Consider the following 24,663-nt stretch of genomic DNA (forward strand, 5'->3'; position numbering starts at 1 on the left):
CAACTTGTGATACTTTTATGTGACGCTGTAGTAAGATCAAGTAGGTAGGGTGTTAATTTATAAACATTTACAAAAAAAAACTAAAATGACTTTCCCGGATTTAAAGGTATGACAACATATAGGCTTTCCAGGTGTAAATGGGCTAAAGAGTCAAAAAGTCCTGGCTGCAAGCCCTCATTTGCTCAAAACAGTATTGTCAATTAGTTAAAAGAAAATCAATGAAGAGCCGGTTGATTTGTATTCAAGGTATTAAAAACATGGTGATCAATTCTGTCCATTACCTCCAATAAAATCCCAACTCAACAAAGAGGACCATTCCATGGTCTCTGTCCCCCCCATGTGGATCATCTCTTCAGTTGCAGATCCTGCAGTGTGCTTGTGACTTTTTTCTGAGAATAGTTATAGTTCCATCCAGATGTAAAGTGTTTTTTCAAGGATGGTGTTCAACATATTCTAACACATAAGCAATAAAGATGAGTCGCAGCCACAACAAAGATGTATATTGTGTGCATTATGAAACAATCACCCATGCCAGAAGGATGTTTGCAACATTTTGCACTTTAATATTTTCTCCAAAACAGACAACTAATTTCTTCCACATTTTTACACTATGTAAATAGGAAATAAAACACCTTTGATAGCATAAAGAAAAGATATATGTAGAAAAGTATTAAAAGTTTTTGGATGTTTCAATTAAATGAAAGTAGCTGCTTCTGTTACGTTCAATGTTATCTTGAAATGTTGATGAAACTACTAGCAGACACGAAGAAAACAGCAAGCCCTGTTGAGCGTGTTAGCCTAATGACCACAGCAGTAGCTGGTGTGTTCTATAACTGCAAGACAGCTTAAAGAAAAAAAAATGCCCTTCTGTCATTATCCATTCAAACGGAATTGTCATTGGTTTGTGACTTGGGCTGATACACAAAATGAAGTTGGAAAAAAGTAACATTATACAAACAACCACATCCTCATATGAACAACCTGCAAGTCAATATGAAACACCTGCAAGTAAAATAGGTGCAAAAAGGCTAACATTTTACCTAACAGAAAAAAAAGAAAAGAAAAAAAATCGTATTGATCATGAATTACCAAATTCATTCATAAAGCTCCTATTCTGGAGGACAACCACAGCTCTCTGTAAAGGTTTGTAGAACACACTACATTTCAAGTACAAAGCGCAGAGATGCATCATGGACATTTGGGTAATTCATGATTGAGACCAAGCCTACTCTAATGACTCACACAGTACTCCCAATAATTCTCATGACATTTATTCAAAGAAACAATACAGTTTTTTATTTTTGCTAGGTTAAAATAATAGTTTGTTGAACACATAAGAAGCATTTTGGGCAAGAATTCCCCAAAGATCTGAAACTGGGGGGAGGGGGGCAAAGGATGTGTTTGAAAAAAATGGCTGACACTTTGGTGTCATCTTCCAACTTGCACTAGTAGCTGTATATTCGTGTCTCCCCTCCAGTCAGTCTTGTGAAGACTGCTGCAGTGCCGAGACATATGCGAGCATTTACAAGCAGAGAGCTTGCTATCCAGAGCAACCAACACAGAACAATGCAATACCTGGAGGGGCACTGACATTTCGTTGCCAAATCCTCAACACCATGTGCAGAAAAACTGTCTCAAAACGCAAAAGCATAACAGCAACAGTATTATAAAATGATCCTAGAACCCTCAGAAATTTGCCCTATCACTCCTCCGCTGTCTACTAAGGCTCATGCGAGTCCATCTAAGTCACTCGTGTTAAAGCAATGTTCAGGTTCACTGCAAGGTTAAGAGATCTCTTCTAAGAGCAGCACGGCCATCATCATGAGCCCCACGCCATCCATAATTCTCAGCTAGAGTGATGCAAGTGCCTGACCCTGTTTGACAGTTATCTAGTCTCAAATTACCAGCACCCAGAGCGGTGCTGCCTGCTGCCAGTACATTCCATTACCTTCATCATATTCCTCAAGGTGCGAGCAGAGCTTTAAGAGGGCTACCTCAAGCCACGTCGAGAGAGAGAGAAAGAAAAAAAAGAAGAGTGAATGTCACTCAATTTGGCTCTTGTAAATAATTAGTAATGTTAAACATCTCTAAAATCAACTAAGGGAGGGTACAGCAAAAAAGGGATTAGCATAGAGGGAGACTGAGCAGGTACACTCCACCTAACCTGTACATTTTACGCTTTTAAACCACCTCTTGGTTTTCTAAACCCGCTGTGCACTTTTACAGAGTCCTCAACGTCATTGCTTGGCAAGTAAGATGAACCCGTTCTATCGTTCCCCGTTTAGAGTTAACCGGTAGGGTGTAACTTGTGCACCACTCTGGAGAGATTGGACGACGATGGAGGGGTTGTGTTTTTTTACCGTAATGCCAAAGACTTGACATAATCCCACACTCATATGGAGGTTGCGGTGGGTAGAGAGACTCAAACCGTACACAGCAAATATACACCTTCTCGAATATTGGTAAAGAATAAATATTTCTAAATTTAAAAATTATGCAAACACGTGCCACTCTTGCTCTTGAACTTCCATGCATATGGAGTATTTACAAATTGAAAAATACAGACTTACTTTTTGTTCTTTTTTAACTTTTTTTCCTTCAACCCCCTCCCCCTGAAATGTCTTTGCCCCGTTTGCAATCAGCTGATCAACATTCAGCAACCCAGACAAAAGATCTCACCACATATAGCAGACATGGCCAGGACAATTAAAGCTGTGTTGAAAAAATGTTCACACACAAAAAAAAGGGAAAAAAGTCAAAAATCAAAACTTAAAAGATTCACAAGGAGAAAAAAAAATAAAGGAAGGAAAACAGAGGGAAAAAGGAGGTGTTACAATACAAGCCAACGGGATGTATTCTGTTTTAGATGGATCTTCTGCTTTCTCAGACTTCACTCTGTTGCTAACAATACTGTAGTACACTTACTCTTTTTTCATTATTCTATTTATATATAATTTACTTTGAAGATTTCATTAAACAAATCCAGGGAGGAAAAAAAAAAATGCAAAAAAAGTGGTTGGTTTGCCGGGGGAGAGGCGGCAGAGGCCCGTGCTGCCCTGTTAAATTGCATCAGCGCTCTAAGTTTTGTCGAGATACTCAAGAGTCCGTTGCATGGGGGGGGACGTGTCCTCAATCCTCGATGTACTCCCACAGGTCCTTCTCATAGCCTTCGTGCACGTGCTGTAGCAGCACTCTTCGCCTGCTCTCGCAGTATCTACAGACAAACGAAAGAGAGCAAGCCACAAAAGTTGGAGTTGGAGGCAAGACAGCTGAACAGTGATTGGACCATGTGGAGTGGTGCTTCTTTCACCCACCTGTACTTATCTTGTACTTTCTGCTTGATGTCCTGCAGGGAGTCCTGGGAGATGTCCCTCTCTAGGTAGCCAGACAGCACCTCGGTGGCATTTTCCAGATCTGCCTGGTTGTTCTGATGTCAAACAGAGACAAAAACGGACCATGTTAGTCAACAAATAGTCAACACAGACTTAACACATCGGGTGCCAAAACCGTAATATTACGTGTTTTCAAAGAGTAGCGCTTTGGTGCCGAAACCGTAAAATTACGAGTTATCAGTCTTTGTTTTTTTCCACACAGGAGGGGCTAGAGCAGCTCTGGAATCACCCATGGTGATTCTAAGAAGGAAGGGACAGATGGATCACCGTGCCAAAAAACATGGCTCCCGATCCGCTTCCGTTCTATCTCCTTCTCTAAAACCCCTATAACTCCGAAACTTTTTACGTTGGGGAAAGGAGTCATTTGGGATGCACGATCGCTCCGCCATTGTGACTCGCGTGAAAGATGTTATCGTTCCAGGCGTTAGCCAGGACCATCGTGCAAAATGAACGCATGCTTTATTTCACATGGATTGCTCCTCTTGGAGTCTACAGCTTAAACAGCGCCGCGCAGCTCAACGGTGAGATTTCTGGCAACAAACGTAATCTGTTATTATAAAATTCTGGCATCCAATGTGTTAAGATAAAAGCTTTTCAAGGACATGCATCTAGGGCACTGTTTCTCAAACAGCAGGTTGGGACCCATGTTTGGGTTGCGGACCAATTTTTATGGGTCGCAAGTATATAGTAATATAGCACTTTCTTTCCAAATAAAAAATATATATTTCAAAAGATTTTTATTTCAAAAGATTTTAAAAGCAATTCCGACATAAATAAAAAAAATGAAAATAAATAAATCAAATACATAAGTAGTGAAAATAGCAGATCCAAAAGTTCGCAACGTGAACAAAAATAGCAGATTGCAATCCATTCTGAGCTTGTAGATCTGCTATTCTTGGCAAATGTTCCCACTAGAATTTGAATGCTGGGGCTCAAGTGGTCATGAAATTGCTTATTTTCAACTCTTAACACTCTCACCGCCGGGCCCGTAGCCTACGGGCCGATAAATCCAACTGTACAGTGCCGATCCCGTAGCCTACGGGCTGTGGTGCTTTTTCCTTTTTTTCGAAAAAAAAAACTTTTCTCAATTTTCTAGTACGGCACATTTCATTGTAACACCACCGGAAATGGAATTATTCCGGATCCCGTTTTGCAGATCCCATAGGACTCCATTCTAAAGCGCACACTGCAACGCCATTTTCTTCGATTGTAGTTTTTCTCCTCGCTGATCACTGTTTAAAGTTGTACAATGCAGAATCACAAATAACGATTTTTAGCAACCTCTGCTGGTCACTACCGTCACGGCATACAATTTCCGTAGTCCTCGATTACCCAGAATTCCATTCGTTTTCACCGGAAGCCGGAAGCGTTTCAAAAAGCGATCTTTTAATTGTTTTATACTATCTACGGATCGTTTCTCTTAGCCAGTGGAGCATTAGTTACCATGAGCTGTGCTTTCTTTTTTTGTTCTTTTTCGATCTTCCAATCCTACATTCTCTTAAAATCAGCGTGAGGTTCCTTTTTGTTAGGAAGCGCGGTAGTTCCTGGCCAAACAGGAAACCGTTGCGGTGTTCCTGGCCGACGTCATGACGTCGGCCAGGACGTCGGCCACGACGTCATGACGTTGGCCAGGAACGTCATTTTCCCGGGAAAGTCCCCCCAGTCCACGTTCAATAGAAAATATATAAATAAAAGGCTTCCGGGGGTGAAATTCATGGAGTGGGTGTTGTGAAACTTTTGCCACTCACAAAAGATATACAATTTAACTTTAGTTTTGTTGAAAACGTTACCTAGTATGCCTTTAACCTAAACCGTTCTAACTACAACATGGATGCCCCGTTTGACACGTGGATTGGACTGGTACACGCAGGGAGATCGCCGCGATGTTTACAAACAGTGCAGAGCTCAATCTTAAGGATTTTAACGAGGTCTATGGCAACGTGAAAAAAACAAAAAACAACAATAAAACGTTGGCACTGGTGAGTACATTATGAGATTAACCTCTGGCGTTCAATGTGTTAAGGTCCTTACACACCGGCGAATATACGCAAAATTCGGACTCGTTCCGAATAATTAAAAGACGCTTTTTCGCTTCGCGAAACTGATGTGGACGCTTGCATTGACTTTATAAGGTTTTTAAAAAAAACGTATTTATTCGCATGAAGAATTCTCCCCGGTGCGTAAGGACCTTTCACACATTCCATGCCAGAGGTTAATATCATAATGTACTCACCAGTGCCAGCGTTTTATTGTTGTTTTTTTGTTTTTTTCATGTCGCCACAGACCTCGCTAAATAAGTTAAAAGTGCGCGTTCATTTGGTTCTAAACACACAGGGGATCTGTGTGAAACCGCCAGCGAAAACCTTTTCCAAATCCGAGCCGCCATCTTGAAGATACAGCGTGTGAACGCTAAACAGTGATCAGCGAGGAGAAAAACAACAACCGAGAAAATAGAGTTTTAGACAGGATCCCAGACAGGAAGCGGATACGATCGAAAAAAACGGAACCCGAATAATTCTGTTTCCGGTCTTCAAACCGGAACCGGAAATGGATAAAAAAAAATCCGAAAGTGCACCTGGGGAAAGATCAACGCGAATCGGCGGGTCGCGTAGATCTACGCGATTGGCACGCTGCGGCTTTAAATAGGTTCGCGTAGATCTACGCGATTGGCATTCAATGTGTTAAGGTGACAATCCTCATCACAGTCTACCATCCCTTCGGGCTATGGGATGTATAACGACAGCCTCGTGTCCACACTCACTCGCACTGAAAGGCAGAGATATAGAGTGAGGCAGTACCAAAGGATGTTTAGGTTACTGCATTGCCCATTTCTGACCTCAAATGTTTTCAGATACATATTTTAGTGTACTGTTTAAGTTGAACGGGAAAGTTTGTAATGCACAACCCAGCGGTCATTTTGAATTAAGATTCAGAACAGTAGCAGCCCAACCTCGTCTCCACAATGATTATCACAGGATTCCGCCAGACCAGTTCAGCCTCGGTGCACCACCTAGGCTGAATTGGTCAGCGCTGGGACTAAATGTCATAATAAGCTACAGACCCCCCCCACCCCCCATTTCTGCTGCAACTATTGCTCTAAAAGTGTGAAACGTTTTTCTTTTCATGACATCTTTAAAGACTTTGGCAGGTCTAATTGTTCACTTTGTGTACAAGTATTCAGCTTCAGTTAATCCTAGCCTCGCGTGGCCAGACAATATCACAAGACACACTGCGTGGATATTAGTCTGGTCCCTATCAACGATAGATTTTTTTTTCCACGGGCGGTTACAAAAAGATCCAAACGGACTCTATTGGTTAGACCTAAAACCAATCAGAGCAGTGCTTCCTGCTACGTCACACACAAGCGCCGGTGCTGAAATAGTAAACAAGAAAGCTAGCTCCACTCGTATTTAGTCTGGTAACCAGATGAAACTATTCTTAACACATCTTTCTTTCCAACAAAAGCTTTAAGGGCAATTGTTTGTTCGTCTTTTAGAAAAGAAATATTTTCTAACGCGTTTACTACCGATGCTATGGCGGCGTCCATCTTTGTTGGATACTGGGCCCTGATTGGTCCCTCACGACTTCGGAGGGAGAGAAATGAAATCTCTATTGAGGGGGGCCAGACCTAATCTGCCGAGGGCTAAAGTGCGATGCAATTTTGCAAAGGCAGATTCGTCTGGAACCAGGCTAAGTTAATCCTATGCACAAGTTGTGCCTTCTTATGACAGTCTGAGTCACAACACCTGACAAGACATCACTTCACAGTACCTCAAATATAATGGACTGGTTGTTCTTCTTGAGGTAGAAGGCAAAGACGTAGGTGAACATGAGTGTGGAGCGGCACTGGCACAGCACATCCACGGCCTTCTTCAGGAACTGCACCTCGATCCAGGACATGTTGTGCTGCTGCATCTCCTCCATCTTCTGCTTGACCTGAGCGTAGAGCTTGTGCTCAAAGCGCAGGCTCTGCATGTGGTTCATGTACCGGTTACAATAGAACAGGTACCTCTGCAAGGCCGCCCTGGAGCGCTGCACATGACACCCAACACACAAACACTGGCTTTAGTTACACGTTCAGCGTACAACGCTGCCCTCCACACAACGGTCACCACACCGTCTGCACTGGCAGCGAACACAAATTATAGCAAATGAAAACAGGGGAGATGTTGAGGGATTCATGGCATTCTGAATTTGAGTTAAGTTCCCTTCACCAAATGATTAACCCATTAAAACCAGGAACGCATCTGTGTAACCCCTTTAAACATTATTTTATACTTTGGCTATTCAAAAATAGCAGATATACAAGCTCATAGCGTGGCTATGAGCTTGTAGATCTGCTACTTTTGAAAAATCTGTACAAAATCTGTGCAAATCATTGAATATATCTCTGCTGTCCAGCAGCAACCAGCTAACTCTAAAACGCTCATTGTTCAGGAAATGAAAAAACAAAATATTAGTTTTTCAGGAAATGAAGAAAACCCTATATTTTTTAAACAAAGCAATACTGCCTCATCAAAGTTGGTATAGTGACTTTATATATAGTCAGATACTTGCATGTGTCATTATATTACCCAAATCCAGTGCAAGTGGAGTTAGGAGTTTCGTACAAACAGAAATCCAGCTGAAGTGGAGTTAGGAGTCGGATCAGCAGACAATAGCTCCGCTGCTGAGGGAGGTTTCAAATGGGTCTAAATTCCAAAAAGCTAACAATGGATCTCCAAGCTCACAATGCATCACAACGTGTGAATTAATGCCCTGATGCTTCATGACACTCATTATATAGGCCTACAATAATAAACAGGACTTTAAATATTACAATAACTTCTGCAAAGAGGGGTTCACAGAGTTGGAGTTTGAGTAGAACTAGCGCGACAGAAATGCAATGAACTCCTTTCTTCTTGTCACATTGCTCTCCTCATTACACACTTCATAGATTTTAGAAATATAATTATTTGTTTTCATAACATTAGCGTCAGTGTTAAGTTTGATAAACAGGTACACTGCATAGTTTTAACAGACTACGGGGAGAAAAACCCTGCCTTTAGTTTGTCTACGTGCTGCTCCTCCTCTCACTGCGCAGTGCGCTCTGCGCTGTGCAAAGGCAGCAGGAGAGGAGAGGGGGGGAGTTGTGTGGCTTTGACGGACAGTTTGAGGATCCAATGGAGTTGGGAGGTTTTGTCAGAGGCGCTTTTTAACACTTTTCATTGGTTCATTTTTTTTACACAGACGTAAAGGGTGTTCAATAGCGTTGATTTATGAAAAAAATTATAAAAGCTGAAAATGGAGTTAGCTGGTTGATCCTGGACAGTGACGATATATAAAGCGAACATTTTTAACTCAAATCTTTGCTTCTGGGGGTTCCTGGAACAACATATTTTGAGAAATATGCGGCCAAATACATATCATTTTGGGGACCCTTGACATGAAAACGAGAACCACTGATATTACAGCAACATACGTTTTTACAAAAAACTGTTAGGATTTTGAAGACATTTGTAGAATCCCCCAGAAGCAAAGATTTGAGTTAAAAATGTTCACACATTTTCACGATAATTTTTTTTTGCAGATGTGCAAGCTCATAGCGCGGCACTCGGTGCCACGCTATGGCACAGATGTATTCCCGGTCTTAATGGCTTAACAAACAGTGAGGAAAACATTCTAGCATCCATTAAGGTATTTAATGGGAAACTAATCAAAACAGGGTGAAACCTTTGTCATGCATTGTACAATGACAAGTATCAATTAATCAGTCAACCATGAAGGGGGGGGGGGGGGGGGTAGGAAAAATATAATGAAAAGGACATGTCTTACAGACGTTACCTCTTGGGCATCTCTGGCTGCCTTGGCATCATCTTCATTGTAACGATTGCAGTTATACCTGCAAGATATATGAATAGGGTTTCTAGAGGGTACGTAAGTTAACAAGATGCACTACTAAGTGAGGTGATGCACTGGCTTAGTTTTTTGTTTTATAACAACTTACCAGGCAGAGCCATGGGGTTCCCATGGACCCAGGCAGACCCAACAAAACTCAGCTTTGCAGTTCTGGTTCCGACAAACCATGTGATTGCAGCCACCATCTTTCTCGATGGTGACGTGGCATTTTGGACACTCCTGTTGTGGGGGCAGAGTGTGATTGTGTGTAAGTGAGTGAAAGTAATAAATAAATGAAGCAATTCTATTTCTTTCCCCACTTTTTCTCAGAGATAATATGTCCTAATTCCCCTTGTACAGCTACTGGTTGGTTCATTAGGGAGGGTGTAGGCATACACGTGTCATAGTAGGGGGGATTATGTGTTACGCGGCGGATAAAAGCATGACATTTTAAACAGATGTCCCTTGGGTCATCCTAAAACATCCTAGAAGGGGTGCCCAAAAAAATCTTTAACAGAAAATTAGTTATGGACAAAATTCAAAATGGCCGTCTACAGTGTTGGCGATTGACTCAAAAAGCCTATAGAATCTCATATAAGTATACAATTTGGCACATATGTCCCTTGGGTCATCCGAAGACATCCTAGAAGTGGTGTCTGGGAAAGGAAAAAGGAATCTGAAACAGGAAGTGAATTATTGACAAAATTGAAAATGGCCGCCCACAGTGTTGTTGATGGACTCGAAATACAATAAAAACATAAGACATCCTAGAAGGGGTGCCCAAAATGTAACATTGTCAATATTATGTTAGAAAATATATTTGTGCATCGATTCACAGTCCGGATTGCAATGCATCCAAGAATCTATGTTTTCCCCCCAGCACTAGTATGTGTAGTACATCTGCTTTGTCACAAGATGGGGCACTTTCCTAACATTCTGTGCGGTCTCATTAGTACAATATGTCCAAAATGAAACGTTCTATTGTGTATGCAATCAAAACAAGGTTAAATAACGGCATGGCTTCCATGTGGATCTCAGAAGTCATGTGGCCAGTCTATGACGACCACAATATCTCCATATTTGGGTTTCAGCTCAATCTGACATCCTCTGACTTGCGCTATAAAATTGGAAGCTCTAAAAAGTAAAAGAATATTCACAATTTGTACTTTCTTGACCTACGTGCACAATAAATTTGGCACTGATCGAACCAGTGGTTTGAAAGATTAGCCCTGGACAGACACACACAAACAGACCGTCTTCTAGACAGCTCACCTCCACCTCCTGCACTGACTCATAGTTTGGGGCCTGGATCTGTGGCTCTTCTGCAGGTCATTACTTGATGATGTAGATTATGAATGAATAGTTTGTGGACAATGGAAATGGAAATAGCTTTATGACCAACAAATTGCTAACCCAACCAGGCTAGTTGACAATATCAATTAATGCTAAACCTTGCAAATGGACCTCTAACGTACCTTGGTATTTGCTGCAATCCAGTTTGAGGTTTCACTGTCATCGTCACATTTCTTGATCCATTTCCTCAGCCACTACAAAAGAAATGAGAACTAAAAATGAGCTTTGGCCCCCCCTTAATAGCCTGGCAACATTCAGGTATATCACTTTCTCAGTTTCACACAGGGACTCGGAGGCATGCTTTGTTGCTGCCTCTGCAATAACAAGGTAGGTCTCATGAGAGGCCTCCAGCAAAGTGAGTGGGAGGTTGACAGTCTGCTGTCTTGCTCTTTGTTAAGTAAAATAAAAGATGATTCACTCATGATTTGGGGGGATAGATTCATGGTATTTTCATGACATGTTTTGCCATACAATTCCATAGCCCATTGGCCATTTAATGATAATCGCCCACCATTTGATTACAACCACCTGTTTTATTTGCAACCACAGTGTCTCTGATCAAATACTATGAACTGGTGGTTAATTGGCTTTAGTAATGTCATGGATTTCCTTGTTGAATTTACTCAATGCCTGATTTTCTGACAAATATTCTTGAAATTAATTGTGCATGAGCATACCTTGCACTTGACAGGGTCGTGCCAGTTTTCCCCACAGTTGAAGCTGCAATAAAAAAAAAAGGAAAAGAAACATTAAATTAATCTAATATACTCAATGTTCAACTTAGTATTCAGGTATTCCTGCAGAGCGTTACAGCATTTCAACGCAGCCCTGCTGGGAAGGAATTCTCTTGGATGAATGCACATCATTTACCTGTGTGCAAAAGAGGAACAGCTTTGATATGCTAATTGTTTTGGAAAGAGATTAAAAGCGAGCAATAAACTACGACCCAACCTGCCCCAGCTGCTCACAATAAAGAGATTTACATTGTGCATGTTGAGATGACTCCAGGTAATCTGTGTTAAGATTTCTCCATGTTCTAGTTGCAGGGATTAGGAGGGCTATGACCTGTCAACAGGAAACAAGGATCCTAAGCGAGCGTACTGCAGCACCAGCCCAGGGACAAGAGGTGGGTGGAAGCTCTTTTATGGCAAAGCCTAGGCATAGGGGAGGCCAGGCCTGGCTAGCATAACTAAATCAACCGGAGGGGGGCCCGTCTTACCAGAACTGACGGCCACACTTGCACCTCACAGGCTTGGCATCTGGATACTGGACTTTGACGACATGATGGCAGTCAGGTGCAGGACACCACTTTAACAGTCGATTACACTATGAGGAGGAAGCAGAAACAAAACATAAGACATGGAGCACCGTGAGGGTCATAGTTAAGTTATATAGCAAGTAGCATGGTGCCACAAGCTCATATTCTGGATGCAATCAACATATTTCAATCAACGTACCTCTACAAAACTATTTGTGATTAAATGCTGGTACTTCAACTTCACTTTTGAATCTGTTATGAGGCGCCTGGAGGAAAAATCAAAACAAAATGTTAGTCAACACGAAGCCCAAACCAATGATATGTGGTGCACTCATAGACAGAAGTGGAAGGTAATATTGCCTTTGATATTGAGTGAAGTAAAGTAAACACACATGCTGATGTCTGACCCTCTATCCATGGATATAACCAGTGTGGGAAATGAACAGAACCAATTAGCCATAGGCTTGACCAGTTTGCTTATGGCTGGTAAGTGTTGCTACTATGCCAGCCATGTTGTAGGTAACCAACTGTATGTACAATCCTCAGGTTTCTGGTGCTGGCAGATAGAAACGTCCCAGCAGGGACACCAAGACGTTTCTATTCTATTTTTTATATATATAAATGTTCTGTCCACCACCGCTGCTACAACTTCATCCTAGGGTAAAAACACTTATCTTTGTACTTTTACTCAAGTACAATTTTGAATGCAGGACTTTCACTTGTAACAGAGTATTTCTACATTGCATTATTCATACTTTTACCTAACTTTAGTTTGCTCACACCACAAAATGATCAGGTTAATTTAGGGTCAGAAACAACACTCCCGAGTATTGGGGGCATGCCGTACCCCAGCCTAGATCGGGAGCGAATCTCAGGCATAATTATCCTCTAGTATGAGTGGTTCAAAGATCCAATCTTAAGCCTCCCGAGTTGCTCACAGGATGCACCCATCCCATGTATGTTCTTGTACATTTCTAAGCTTGCTATCAATATTTAGCCGGATATTGGACATTACCATTGAACAATTTATAAATTCAACGTGTCTCCTCCTGCGCTCTGCCTCCGCGGAGCCTGTCTGTGCAGAGCAGAATAGAGTGCAGGCAGGCAGCAAGCAGCACAGAGCGAATCACGTGACGAGAATGGGAGGAGGGAGAAAGAAGGCTGGCTCTACACTCAGTTTACATGAGAAGATGGCAGAGGATTTGGTGTCAAAGCCCAGGTCAAAAGCACCTGCTTGGCAAATTGGGAAGATCTAAGAAGATATAAAGAGCTACGCTAAAACCCTAGATGTAAAATGAATGCATTCTTCTCATGTGTAATTATTAGAAAATACTCTTCTTCTGTTGTGAAGCTTCAATCTGGGTGTGTCGAGGAGGACATCTACTGGTTGACAACGGCAATGAATTTGGCAGAAGGCAGATAGAATAATAAGAACAGCACATGGAGTCAAAGTAGGCTATGCAAATTCAGTGTTACCGGTAATACCAGTGCTGACGTGGATTTATTAATTGGTGGAAAAATACTAACACCACGACAACCCTGCTTCTTAGTTACACCACTAGTCCGACTCTGAAGCATAACTATACGAATCAGGCAGATTTTATATACTGTGTACATGTCTGTACATCGACATATACTGTTTTTCGCACCACAGCAATTATTTTCAGTATTATAGATGCTCCCAATTATATTTTTAGGTTGCACAGATTAAATTTCAGCCGCATTTGCAACCAAAACGGTTGCAATTTTGAGCTCTGCACTGTATATTGGCTGCAGGGGGAAATATTTAGTTTCCTGCCCTGGACCCAACTATAGACTGAAAGACAAATAAAGAGTAAATTGATGTAAGCCAGCCTAGGCCACAGACCATAAATACCCAGTCTTATATGTAAACATTTATGTGGCATCTTACCGTGATGCCACATTAACATTTCCTCCAGTGGTGGCACCTGGTTTTGTGGTTTATAATGTAGCATAACTTAACACCAGCATATTAACCACCTAGCTACGGGAGACCAGGATGTAGGTTAAGGCAATTACCGTCAGGCTTAAAGCTGGGTCAAGAGATTAGCTTCCATGCATTCAATATGGGGCAAATTCCAATTAATATGGGCCCCACGACATGTGGTGTGAAAATACAACAACATGTGTTTCACAAATAACTCTTTAATTTGTCTAAGTCTTGGATGAAATTACATAAAAGTATGATCAAAACCAGTTAACACAATTCACAGTTAGCCTGGCTCCAGCCACTGAAATCGCTAGCCTTGCATTCAGGGTTTGGTGACGCTGTAAAAGGCGGAGTTTTCTCGGTTGAAAATCTAACCGGCGGCCTGGCCCAATCGGGATTGGGTTAATCCAGTATGAATCAATCACTAAAGAGTCCCACTTTGGCCACGCCCCCATCTCAGAAAACAGCTGCACTGAGAGGGCTTTCAGACTGAATAATGGAGTGAAACGAAATGAAAATTCAGGCTGAATGTCAGGCTAGGTCACAGTAAGACAACAACAAGTCAGGACTGAACGAGTTCTGCGAGCAACGAGTAAACAACTGTCAGACAATATGAGTGATAAAACTTTTTTTTTTTACAGCATGTCCCTCTACTGTTTAGCTGCTCTTTTGTTTCTAAGATTTACAAATAATTGTCATCACTGATCAAAAAAACAAATACAAGCCAAAACAAGGTACTCACATGACTGTGTTGTCATCAACCAATATGTCACAACTATGAGCAGGACAAGAAATGGTCTGAAACAGAAGCAGAGGCCAGAAATTAACTTGGCAGATGATAAAAACACAACCTTATGTTGTCTGAGGCAAAAGTCAAAAAAATTAAAGAAATAAAAGAAATAAATACCTGTCCCATTCCTTCTTCTATGATTTTGGTGGTCAGGTAATCTCCCCAGCACTGCATGCAGAACTTGTGTCCACACTCGAGGCCTGTGAAGTACTGTGAAGACAGTCCAATTATAACAATCCTTGCTTTTTTCAGGATTTAAATCACTTAGTATTATCTGGCTGTTGAGAACCAGGAAGTATTAAGTGGATTAGTCATGTATGCTGAGAAACAACCACCACCAAATAATTCACAGAATCAACTAGGATTTGGTTATCGCCACCATCATATTGTAGACCATATTTGATCCACAGGGACAGCAAATTCTTAATCACACAAATCTGTACCATGCAGAAAAGACCTCAGTTGTACACAGCTAGTAAAGCCTGTTGCCTGACAGTAGCATGAGGCTGGCAGCTAAAAGTGACAAACCTCTTTTCTGACAAAACATTAGAAAATACAAGACCCATGCCTGTTAAATAACAGCAAGTTAACAACAAGCAATCTCGGCAGGTAGACAGTACACAAAGCTTTTACCACATAGAACCCATAATATTGCTGGATTAAAAGAATGAGCTGGCAATGGGAGTGAATAGTCGTTCACAAGTTTGCCTCTATGTATAACTTCCATATTGTGTCTGTTCTCATATTAGATGACTGTTACACATACAGTCCGATACTTTCCCTGTAGATAAATAATAGGGGAAAATTACATTATTCCTGATTAATGTTCAGTTTAGCCAGGCAAGTGCCTCTTTCTCTCTTGATCCACTGTTTTAGTTGTGTATACATTAGTTTAGCGGAAACAATTCTATAGCGAGCTCCACCAATCAGAGACGTCCATATTACCGGATGTTACACTTTAGCGTTGTGGTTAGTGAAGTATTTCTCTGTGAGATCGTGAATTAAACATGTTTTTCTTAAAACTAGATTGGTTGTATAAATTCGTGTGGCTTCTACGGGAGCATATAGCATTACCAGGAGCCTAATGGTAAGTCTACATTAGATTGTTACGTCATTATAGTTGATAATACAAATCTCTATGGGGAAATTAATGAATGGGACGTTTACTTGTAGAAATGTAATGCAAAGGTCTCTATGCTAGAGTGTTTTCTTGGTTGCATCAATTTGGCAGTAAGATGGATCAAATAGGTAGATCTTGTGTTTCACCAAGGTCAACAGGTCCAGGGGGGGGGGTCTTTCTTGGGCTTAAAAGGGTCAATCAACTTGGGAAAGTTTGGGATTCTCTGTATACGGTCATAAAAAGGGACACAGACATACACACAGATTCCTGGATTTATAGATAAATATGAACATTTAAAACTAGTAAATTAATCTAATTCGTTTACTGGTGACCACACACCAGAGCTGATAAGCGTAATTGAAAGACGTCTAACAAGCCTGCACATTTTCAGCACTCAATCGTGCAATGTGCAACCCAGTGCAACACAGGTTTAGCTGAATTCCGGACTAGCCTTTTTCTTACCTTTATATGACGTTATATCCAAGGACGAGTGGTACAGTAGACATTTCCACCGCAACTAAAGATTTTTTTGGCGATATCGGACGTTCATATTGACAGAAAGCTCTCCACAGTGTTTGTGTTAGATGCGCCCCTCCGGAAGTCTTTCCAGATGAGACTTCACCCGTGATTTCATCTAAGTCCGCTTGTAAACACTACGGTGGCCCATTTAGGACAAAAACACTGTGGCAAGGTTTCTGTCATTATGAACGTCATAATTTCCGAGCGATAAAAATATGCGATTTAGCACAAGGACCATTCGCTCACATTTTTTGCTGCAGTTGGCTCAGGATGGAGTTATGAAAATGTTCTACTGTACCACTTGTTCTAGGATAGAATATCATATATAGGTAAGAAAAAGGCTAGTCTGGAATTCTCCTTTAAGAACAGCCGAAAAGGTTGGTAATGCTCAAAGACATACAAATAAAGGTCATATCCCAGTTTTTTGCCTCCTTTGGGGCCAATCAATTTGAAAACTATCCGAAAAGCACTTCTATTAATCATTACAAGCCAGCCACGACCTGGGCTCTCCATCGTGTACTCTAGTCTACAATCCAACTATCAGCAAACTAAATAGATGAATAGATGTGAAGCCGCAATTAAGTGAAAATGAAATAAGGCATACCTGCCCTAGATTTGATACATTTATGTATGACTGAGATTTTGTTCACTTGTAATGTGCTTCTACCAATACTTTTTTTGTGTGATTATAATGTATTTATTCCATTTCCACAAGTACAAAATTTCCCCTCAGAGGGAGATATAAGTTTCACCATGTATTATAGCTGCTGTCTAAACATGGAACCTGTCATCTGATGGAACTCACAGTGTTAGGGTAGTTTAGATAGCAGATCTGACATGGCAAGTCCTGTGCAGATGATCTTGTGTTGATCGGAGGACGGGTCCGAGATTTCTTACTGGGATTGATGACATGACACTCAGAGAAAAGCTTATCCAGGTTTCCATCAAAGTACCTGTATAAAAAACATTAATACCAGTCAGAGTTACAATCAAGACTTGGCAAGCAACTTACTGGACAAATAAACATATATGTTGCTTAAAGTGTGTGTGTGTGAGAGAGAGTTATATATATATATATATATTATATATGTATATATAAAGAATGAATTGCAGAAGTACATGCCTTTCCATCAGCTTCTCTTTATCCCAGTTGAAGTGACTAAGAAGAATGCGTGTAATTGTCGCAGGGTTCTAGAAGAAAGGGAAATGGTTGTTCATACATGAGCCATAATTTACAAACATGCGTTTCATCAGGTAAATGAAACAAACAAAAGCTAAATTCTCACTTCCATCATTTTACTTTGTGTACAGCATGAAAGCACGGCAGAAAAATACAAAACTTAAGGCCTCTAGTTAGAGGGCGGAAACTATGTTTACTGGCAGTGCAATTGATGCATTTGTCACACAGCAGTGGGGATTAACTAAAAAGGTGCGTCTAATATAAGGATGACCAACCAAAAGAACACTGGCTTGTATTGCATTTTATTTCACCATTATATTATCAGTCTGTGCATTTCACCCACGTCACAGTTTGTCATTTTCACCGGGTTGGATCTCAAAACTCTTACCCCTCCCACTGAAATGCATGGGAGTGACAGAGGAGGTCGTGTTTGTGTTGGTTTGCATGATAACTTAATCCATACACACTACAGCTTACAAACTCGGATGATGCACTCGTCAACACACAATGTCATTGGCTGCTCTTTGCGGGCACATGCTCACCTAGCAGCTTGCCTGGGCACACCTCACAAGCCTCAAGGCCATGCCGGCACACCTGCCTTGTTGTCAAGTGACTTAAAACGTTATGCATTTGAAACATTGAAACATTGCACATATGCAGGACGATGAGTGAACCAAAATGAACTTGCACTTCCGAGCTTAACCCAGTGAAAATGACATGCAAATTTGTTTTGACAGTTGGATATGGCTGTCATTGTCAGTGAAATACACCCACATCAGGAATGACATCCACTGTGACAGTTAAGGCTCACAGTACTTGGAAATCTCAGTGATTAAGTGTAGCCTGTTTTGTGTCTGTGTGGAACGCATAGAAAACACTGTGCTGGGTAGTAAGTGTGCCAGTTTACCTTCCACAATGGGATAAGATTTACATGAATTTCTTAAATGTAGCTGTAGTAGGTATAATTATGGGACTTAGATTCTATCCAAAAAGTAAGGTTTGACTTTTGATTGATGGGATGTGGCCTATGGCAGTAATAATTAATTAGCACCAAACATTAGCCGGGACAAATAGCAAGAATGCATCAAGAAATCCCAGAATGCCCCTAAAGCTGATTGAGGGGCAAAAATTGCCCCCAACATCCAAGCTTGCTTTCAGAGTTGTGCGAGAATGGAGGGCTGGCCACTCCAGACTAGTCGCCATCACACACAACTATGACACACACACCACACACAAACCGAGCTATTGTTCACACTACGCTGCTGTTACGATACCTAGCAGAGGCCAGGCAATCTTCCACACACAGCTGCAGTGAAGTTAGCTTCTGCGTTGGACCAGTACCTCATTAGAAATGATCTAACCGTTACCAAACAAAGTCACATCCTGGGCTGTCATCAACACCAGAAATGTTGATGGCAAAGAATGCAGCCCCTTCTACAGTTGAAAAATGGAAAATAGTCCGACCATCTTGGTGTTGAACAGGTGACGTTGACTTTTTTGTAAAGCATGCAGGGTCCACCCACCAAACATAGCCTTAGACAGGTAAAAGCTAATGACTTTGTCAAAGGAAGCAAATGGGTGAAAAAGTATTCAGTTCACCATCACTAAACAACCAAGCTAAGTAATCAATTTTCTTATATACTGTATACCATGTTGGTATAGTAATAATAATACCTATAACACAATAACGAAACAAACCAGTTAATGTTATTACATTCAGCTGCGCTTACCCATCAAAATGGAAGCTGTGAAAAGGGTCTATAGACAGTTATTACAGACAACAACAAACACTGACTTCATAATGAATCCAGATTATGGTGTATACCGTATGTATTACTGATGGTGAGTTCAAACACACAAATGTCACTTCCAATAGTTTTGTTTGTATCATATTGGCAAAGAGCCTATATGATACATAGTCGCTATGTTCTTTGTCCTTACCCAACTTTCATACTCCAACTAATGAAGTGTCTGTATAAGTATATATTTTGACAGGTAATTACATGGTCAAATCGATCAATACTGACTCCAATATGGCAACACAAGTTGCCAGTAGGTTTACCAGAGGTAAAGCGAGCAGTTATGCACACTGCAGCAGGAGTCTGACACCGCAGGAATGATTGTGCCACCTAGAGGGCAGCGCTCTGTGGATTTGTGTATATTTGCACATATGTGAAATTCGTCCTCTGCATTTTACCCATCCTAGGAGCAGTGAGCAGCCGTTGGTGTGAAGTGTACGGGGAGCAGTTAAGTGTCTTGCTCAGCTTGACACATTGCTGAGAGCTGGAATTGAACCTGGGACCTTTGTGTTCCCAGGCGAGCTCTCTAACCATTCAGCAATGGTATCTGTGTGTAGGAGGGAGGGGGCACGTCTCGGCCTGTCACAAAGCTGCCTGCAAAGCAATATTATACGAGATATTTTGATTGACTTTTATACCACTTAAAATGGTGCAGCTCTATCACACTTAAAATGGTGCAGCTCTAACACAAAAGATCATTTTAACAACTTGTTTGCTATTATTTGTTCGACACATACGGTATATCTTTTTCAATGCTTCTCAGCTGCAAAGCAATATTATACTAGATATTTGATTGACTTTTATACCACTTACAATGGTGCAGCTCTATCACAAAAGATCATTTTAACAACTTGTTTGCTATTATGTGTTCGACACGTACGGTGAAACACTGATTCAATCTGCAGCTTTCAATCACCACCACCACAGCTTCACATATATTTAAAAAATCACACCCAGTGTGAAGTGGGCGGTGTCTTGCTAGCTAATCACAATACTGAATGGAGTCAACCAACCATGTACAAAAAAATAATACATTTATTGAAACACTCTTTATGAAAGTCATATTCCGATGTGCAACTCTTCTGGAATACCCTTTCATCTTATCATTTTCATTTTATCCTTTTCCTCTTTTCTCATTTCAGACATAGCGATTTTTGGGTTCTTCTTTACGTTTCCCACCAAGGCTCGTCTCTTCCATTTACGGATTATGTTGGTAACTGTGTTCTTAGAAATCTTAAGTTTAGCTGAAATTATTTTGTAACCTTGGCCAAATCTGTGCTTTGTCACAATTCTGTCTTTAACCTTTTCTGATATATCCTTTGATCTGAAAGGGCCAGTTCTAGGAAGACTTTCTATTTTCTTCTCAATATCGGTTTTCCCTTTTCTCATTTCAGCCATAGTGATCTTTGAGTTCTTTTTTACTGTTCTCACGAAATGGACAGCATCTAAGTTAAATATACTAGTGTCACATCAAAGTGGTTTTAGATTAATTTCATCATATGTCTCACTAGCCAATCACAGCATGTGGAATTGGAGCACTATGTCACTGTTGTTATTTAACAGTGGTCATCACGGTGATGGAAGCTCACTTAAAAGAATAATAATAAGTGTTTTTTTTAATACCCTTTCCACCCACAATGTGTGATTCACTTAAAAAAAACATAAATGTGTTTTTTTAAAGTGCATAGTCCTATTTATAGGGCTATGCACATGTGTCATGTTTCACTAGCCAATCACAGTCCTGAATAGACTGTGATTGGCCAATCACGGTGCAGGGTTAGGGGGGTACACTGGTGGCCAATCACAGCGCAGGATTGGGGGGTGCAAATATCCAAACCTCACATATAGGGGCGGTTTCACCGCCCAAAAATATATATATATATATTCTGATTTTGCCGATATTGCATTTAAGTAAATATCAGACAATACCAATATGATTGAAAGATTTTTCAGATGTGAGGATAGCTTCAAACTTCAGTACATTTTCCAGGTTTTGAGATGGCAGAAGGAATTCAGAATTTGTAAATCCTCCTACAGGACCAGCCCAATATAAGCAGCTATAAATGCGTTAAGTTAATTTAAGGGGTTTTAGTAGCCGGAAACACACAAGTCTTTGCGATACTTTTTAGACACTTGACAATATATATAAAAGATTCCATGACCCAAAAGTAACTAAAACACTAGAGAAAGCCACTTGAGCTAAATGTACAAACTAAACTACAGTATCCAAGCCAGGGTTGACTGTACTGGCTTAATAATCTATGCAACTGGTGACATAAATGGTATGGAAAACAGTATAAGGGGCAGCCATTTGTCTTTCATTGCCTGACAATATTTTGCATATTCAACCTAGTTCTATAACAGGCTCACAGTACAAAGATATAGGAAAGCTCCACTCTATCCAGCACTGATCATTGATACCATGTCATTTCCAAACAGCTGACCACTGACCAGTACACATTACTCCTAGTGTTAGATTTTATTTAAAATAATCCCATCTCAATGTGAATGTCCTTTCAGAATACAAAATGTTCAATTAGCCATTGAACATAATGTGCACATCTACGTCTTTTCTTCTGTACATTTCAACAATTTTTTTTTCAACTGATGCATTTCTTTGCATGGGCTGCAAAGATCCGGTCTATAAATCTTATGTGATCTCAACAGTGATCCAGCATAAAACATCATTGACTGCTAACATTACCTTCTAAACCTCTTAACAGGCCAAGAAAAGCCCTGATTGTGTTCAACTGCTTAAAAGCATTAAGTTCATGTCTGTCCACCAGCTTTTCTGTAACACTTATTCCATGATATTGCATAAAGAAACCTGAAAACGAAGCAGGCCTGAAAGGGCTATTTTTAGAAGAAGCATCATACCAATTGTATTTAATATTTATCTTGAAATTAGGATAGGATGTGGTACTGTTGTGATTCTTATTCATCTTCTATATGGCAGGCCAAACTGAAGTGTGACGATGACACACAAACAATGGAGTTGATAGTGAGGGCATCTTTCAAATTTAACAGTTAATGAGTTTCTTGTCAAGGCCTAAAATGGGGTCAGTTCAAGACGAGTTTCCATTTCATTGGGAGCATTGTAAGTGCAGGGTATTTGAAGTGAGTTCCGGGTGGGTCTACACTGTGGACGATTCCACTTTAATGTTTAACTTGGTTAACAAGTCATACGTCTCTAATGGGACTCAAGTCAACAAACTTGTTAAGCCACTTGTTAGCTAGCATGCTAGCTGAACGTGCTAACTAGCTCAATGACCAAGCCTCACTCTCACCGCATTAAACTAATCGTCAATTAATGTTACAATGAAAACACACCAGCTGAATACATGATCAAACGCAATGCTAAGTGACAATACTGTTGGCAACTAGCCAACTGCGTTTAAGTCTCTTCACTCAGCTGTTCGTCTCTTTATCTTCTAGCTAGCATTAACTGGCTAATCCTGCAATGAAGCTAGCATTTCACGTTACCGTAGGAAACATCAGCTAGCTGCCAGAGTAAGGGTTGCCATGTCGGTTTATTATCAGCGACTTTGGGCTTGTTTTTCTGTAAAGTTGCTTGTAAATATTGGTGGTCGCGGTTTTTTGGGGCTTGTTTTAAAGTGTAGTTGCTTATTTGGGCTTACGTCCCATTACGGTTTTGTTTAAACCGGTGGTTCTCAAACATGTTCATGTCAAGGACCCCCAGATGAATATGTAATTGTCCGAACATCCCCACCTAAAAAACATTTTGTGCCAGGGACCCCCCTTACAAGATTTTGTGTCCAGACAATTCCATATTTCCCTTCTTTTTCCCCCATGATTTGCTTCTTTTGGGCTTGTTTTCATAGACCCATTTGCTTGTTTCTCTCGCAAATCCTGGCAACACTGCTGCCAACTTCTCGGCTGCTGGGCTCTGGCTATTTCCTGAAACACAATCCTTCCGAGAGCTGTTCCACGTCTCAACTATCTCTAAACCTAATAAAAAATGTGTCCATGGATATGGAAGACAGTGCCAGTACTAAATTACAATTCAAGAAAACGGTCCCAAATGTATCTGTGGGTTACATTTCATTGGAATTCATTTTAGAACCTGTAAACCAGCATGTAAGGTATTAAATCCTCAAGTGTTAATTAATAAATTTGTGACTCCAATTATAACTAAATAAAGTGTACAAATGGACCAGAGTTTGTACACTCTCGGAGTTAAGATTGTGTACAGGATATTTAAGTTAGCTAACAGGCTAGGCTCAGTGTTGCCAGATGTTGTGAGAGCAATAAGCTTTTCAAGGTCTATGAAAACAAGCCCAAAATAAGTGACTATTAGGCCACATGAGCACTTTATAAACCTGTATGCATCGGAAATTTGAAAATAGCAGATATACAAGCTCACAACGAGTCGCAGTGCGACGCGTTGTGAGCTTGTAGATCTGCCATTTTCAAAAGAATCTTGGGGGAACATTTTTAGAATATTTTTTTAACAAACACATTTTATCACACATCTGGTATGGGGTCCCTGGCACAAGACATTTTTCAGATGGGGGTCCGTGTGGACAAGTACATATTAATTTGGGGGTCCATGACATGCAAATATCTAAGAACCACTGGTTCTAACAACATTCAGGAAACAAGTCCAAATAAGCAACTACACATTAGAAACAAGCCCAAAAAACCGCGACCACCAATATCTACAAGCAACTTTACAGAAAAAAACAAGCCCCGAAGTCGCTTATAATAAGCCGACATGGCAACACTGCAGGCTAGGCTAACGGGCCTTGTTTGAGACCCCGGTGTTTCCTGAGAGCTCGCATACCAAAAACACCTACCTGGATGACCTCGTTGACCTCCCGGATGCACTCCACCATATGCTGGAGGATCTGCTCGGCGGTCAGCACCTCGAAGCGGTAGTCCTCCTCCTCCTGGCCCGGGCCGTGGCCGCCGCCGCCCGAGTCCCCGCAATCGTCACGCTCCCCTCCGGCGACCACGGGGTCGACGAGCTCCACCTCGCCGAGCTCCAGGGTGTCGTCCTCGAGCTCCTCCTCGGCGCTGTCTTCGCTGCATTCCTCCTCCTCGTCGTCGAATTCATAGTTATAACCCTCGTCCGAGTCCATTTCCTAACCTAGAGGGTTTTGATGATGAACCACCCGCGACGACGACGACGACGCCTCGACGGCCGTGTGAGCGTCGTGTGAGACGGACGGTGGGGGGGGAATTATTTGACAACACAATACAAAAGTGGGACAGTTTGATCCTCCGCACCTATTTTTTCCTTCCAACTGCAGCGAAAAATAACAACAAACCGTCGCTGCTGCTAAGCCAACAAAGAGACACGGCGTCACGGGCCGACGTCACCACGGGCCTGACGTCACATGGTTGGGACCGGGGTCGATTTGCTTTGTAGGTTGTTGATCCGGTCTCTGCTCCCTTAGCGGA

General features: G+C 41.2%; 1 protein-coding gene across 2 annotated transcripts; it reads right to left on the reverse strand.

Annotated features, from left to right (window-relative positions):
• Positions 1–498: 498 nt before the first annotated feature.
• On the reverse strand, positions 499–24,578 carry arih1 (ariadne ubiquitin-conjugating enzyme E2 binding protein homolog 1). 2 transcript variants are annotated; one of them, XM_080438452.1, is made up of 14 exons: positions 24,057–24,578; positions 17,384–17,451; positions 17,066–17,213; positions 14,739–14,831; positions 14,574–14,629; positions 12,080–12,146; positions 11,842–11,948; positions 11,300–11,342; positions 10,745–10,816; positions 9,379–9,509; positions 9,216–9,273; positions 7,164–7,424; positions 3,315–3,427; positions 499–3,214 (listed from the first exon to the last, which is right to left on the reverse strand). In XM_080438452.1, the coding sequence occupies exons 1-14, from the start codon at positions 24,339–24,341 to the stop codon at positions 3,130–3,132; spliced, it is 1,587 nt and encodes a 528-aa protein (XP_080294578.1). In that variant the 5' UTR covers positions 24,342–24,578; the 3' UTR covers positions 499–3,129. The 2 variants fall into 2 exon arrangements, with proteins under 2 accessions (XP_080294578.1, XP_080294577.1); XM_080438451.1 differs by having other exon boundaries at positions 9,207–9,273; positions 24,057–24,577.
• Positions 24,579–24,663: the final 85 nt, after the last annotated feature.

Source organism: Gymnoscopelus braueri, assembly GCF_963280865.1.
Source record: "Gymnoscopelus braueri genome assembly, chromosome: 9".
NCBI lineage: Eukaryota > Metazoa > Chordata > Actinopteri > Myctophiformes > Myctophidae > Gymnoscopelus > Gymnoscopelus braueri.

What these genes read in the sequence shown, in the direction of transcription:
- arih1 (XM_080438451.1), bottom strand. Translation starts at nt 24,341, where the DNA reads ATGGACTCGGACGAGGGTTATAACTATGAATTCGACGACGAGGAGGAG. An exon ending in AAAGAGAAGCTGATGGAAAG is followed by an intron (nt 17,214 to 17,383) that starts GCATGTACTTCT and finishes TTTTTTATACAG; the next exon opens with GTACTTTGATGGAAACCTGG. An exon ending in ATCTAAACTACCCTAACACT is followed by an intron (nt 14,832 to 17,065) that starts GTGAGTTCCATC and finishes CTGTCTTCACAG; the next exon opens with TACTTCACAGGCCTCGAGTG.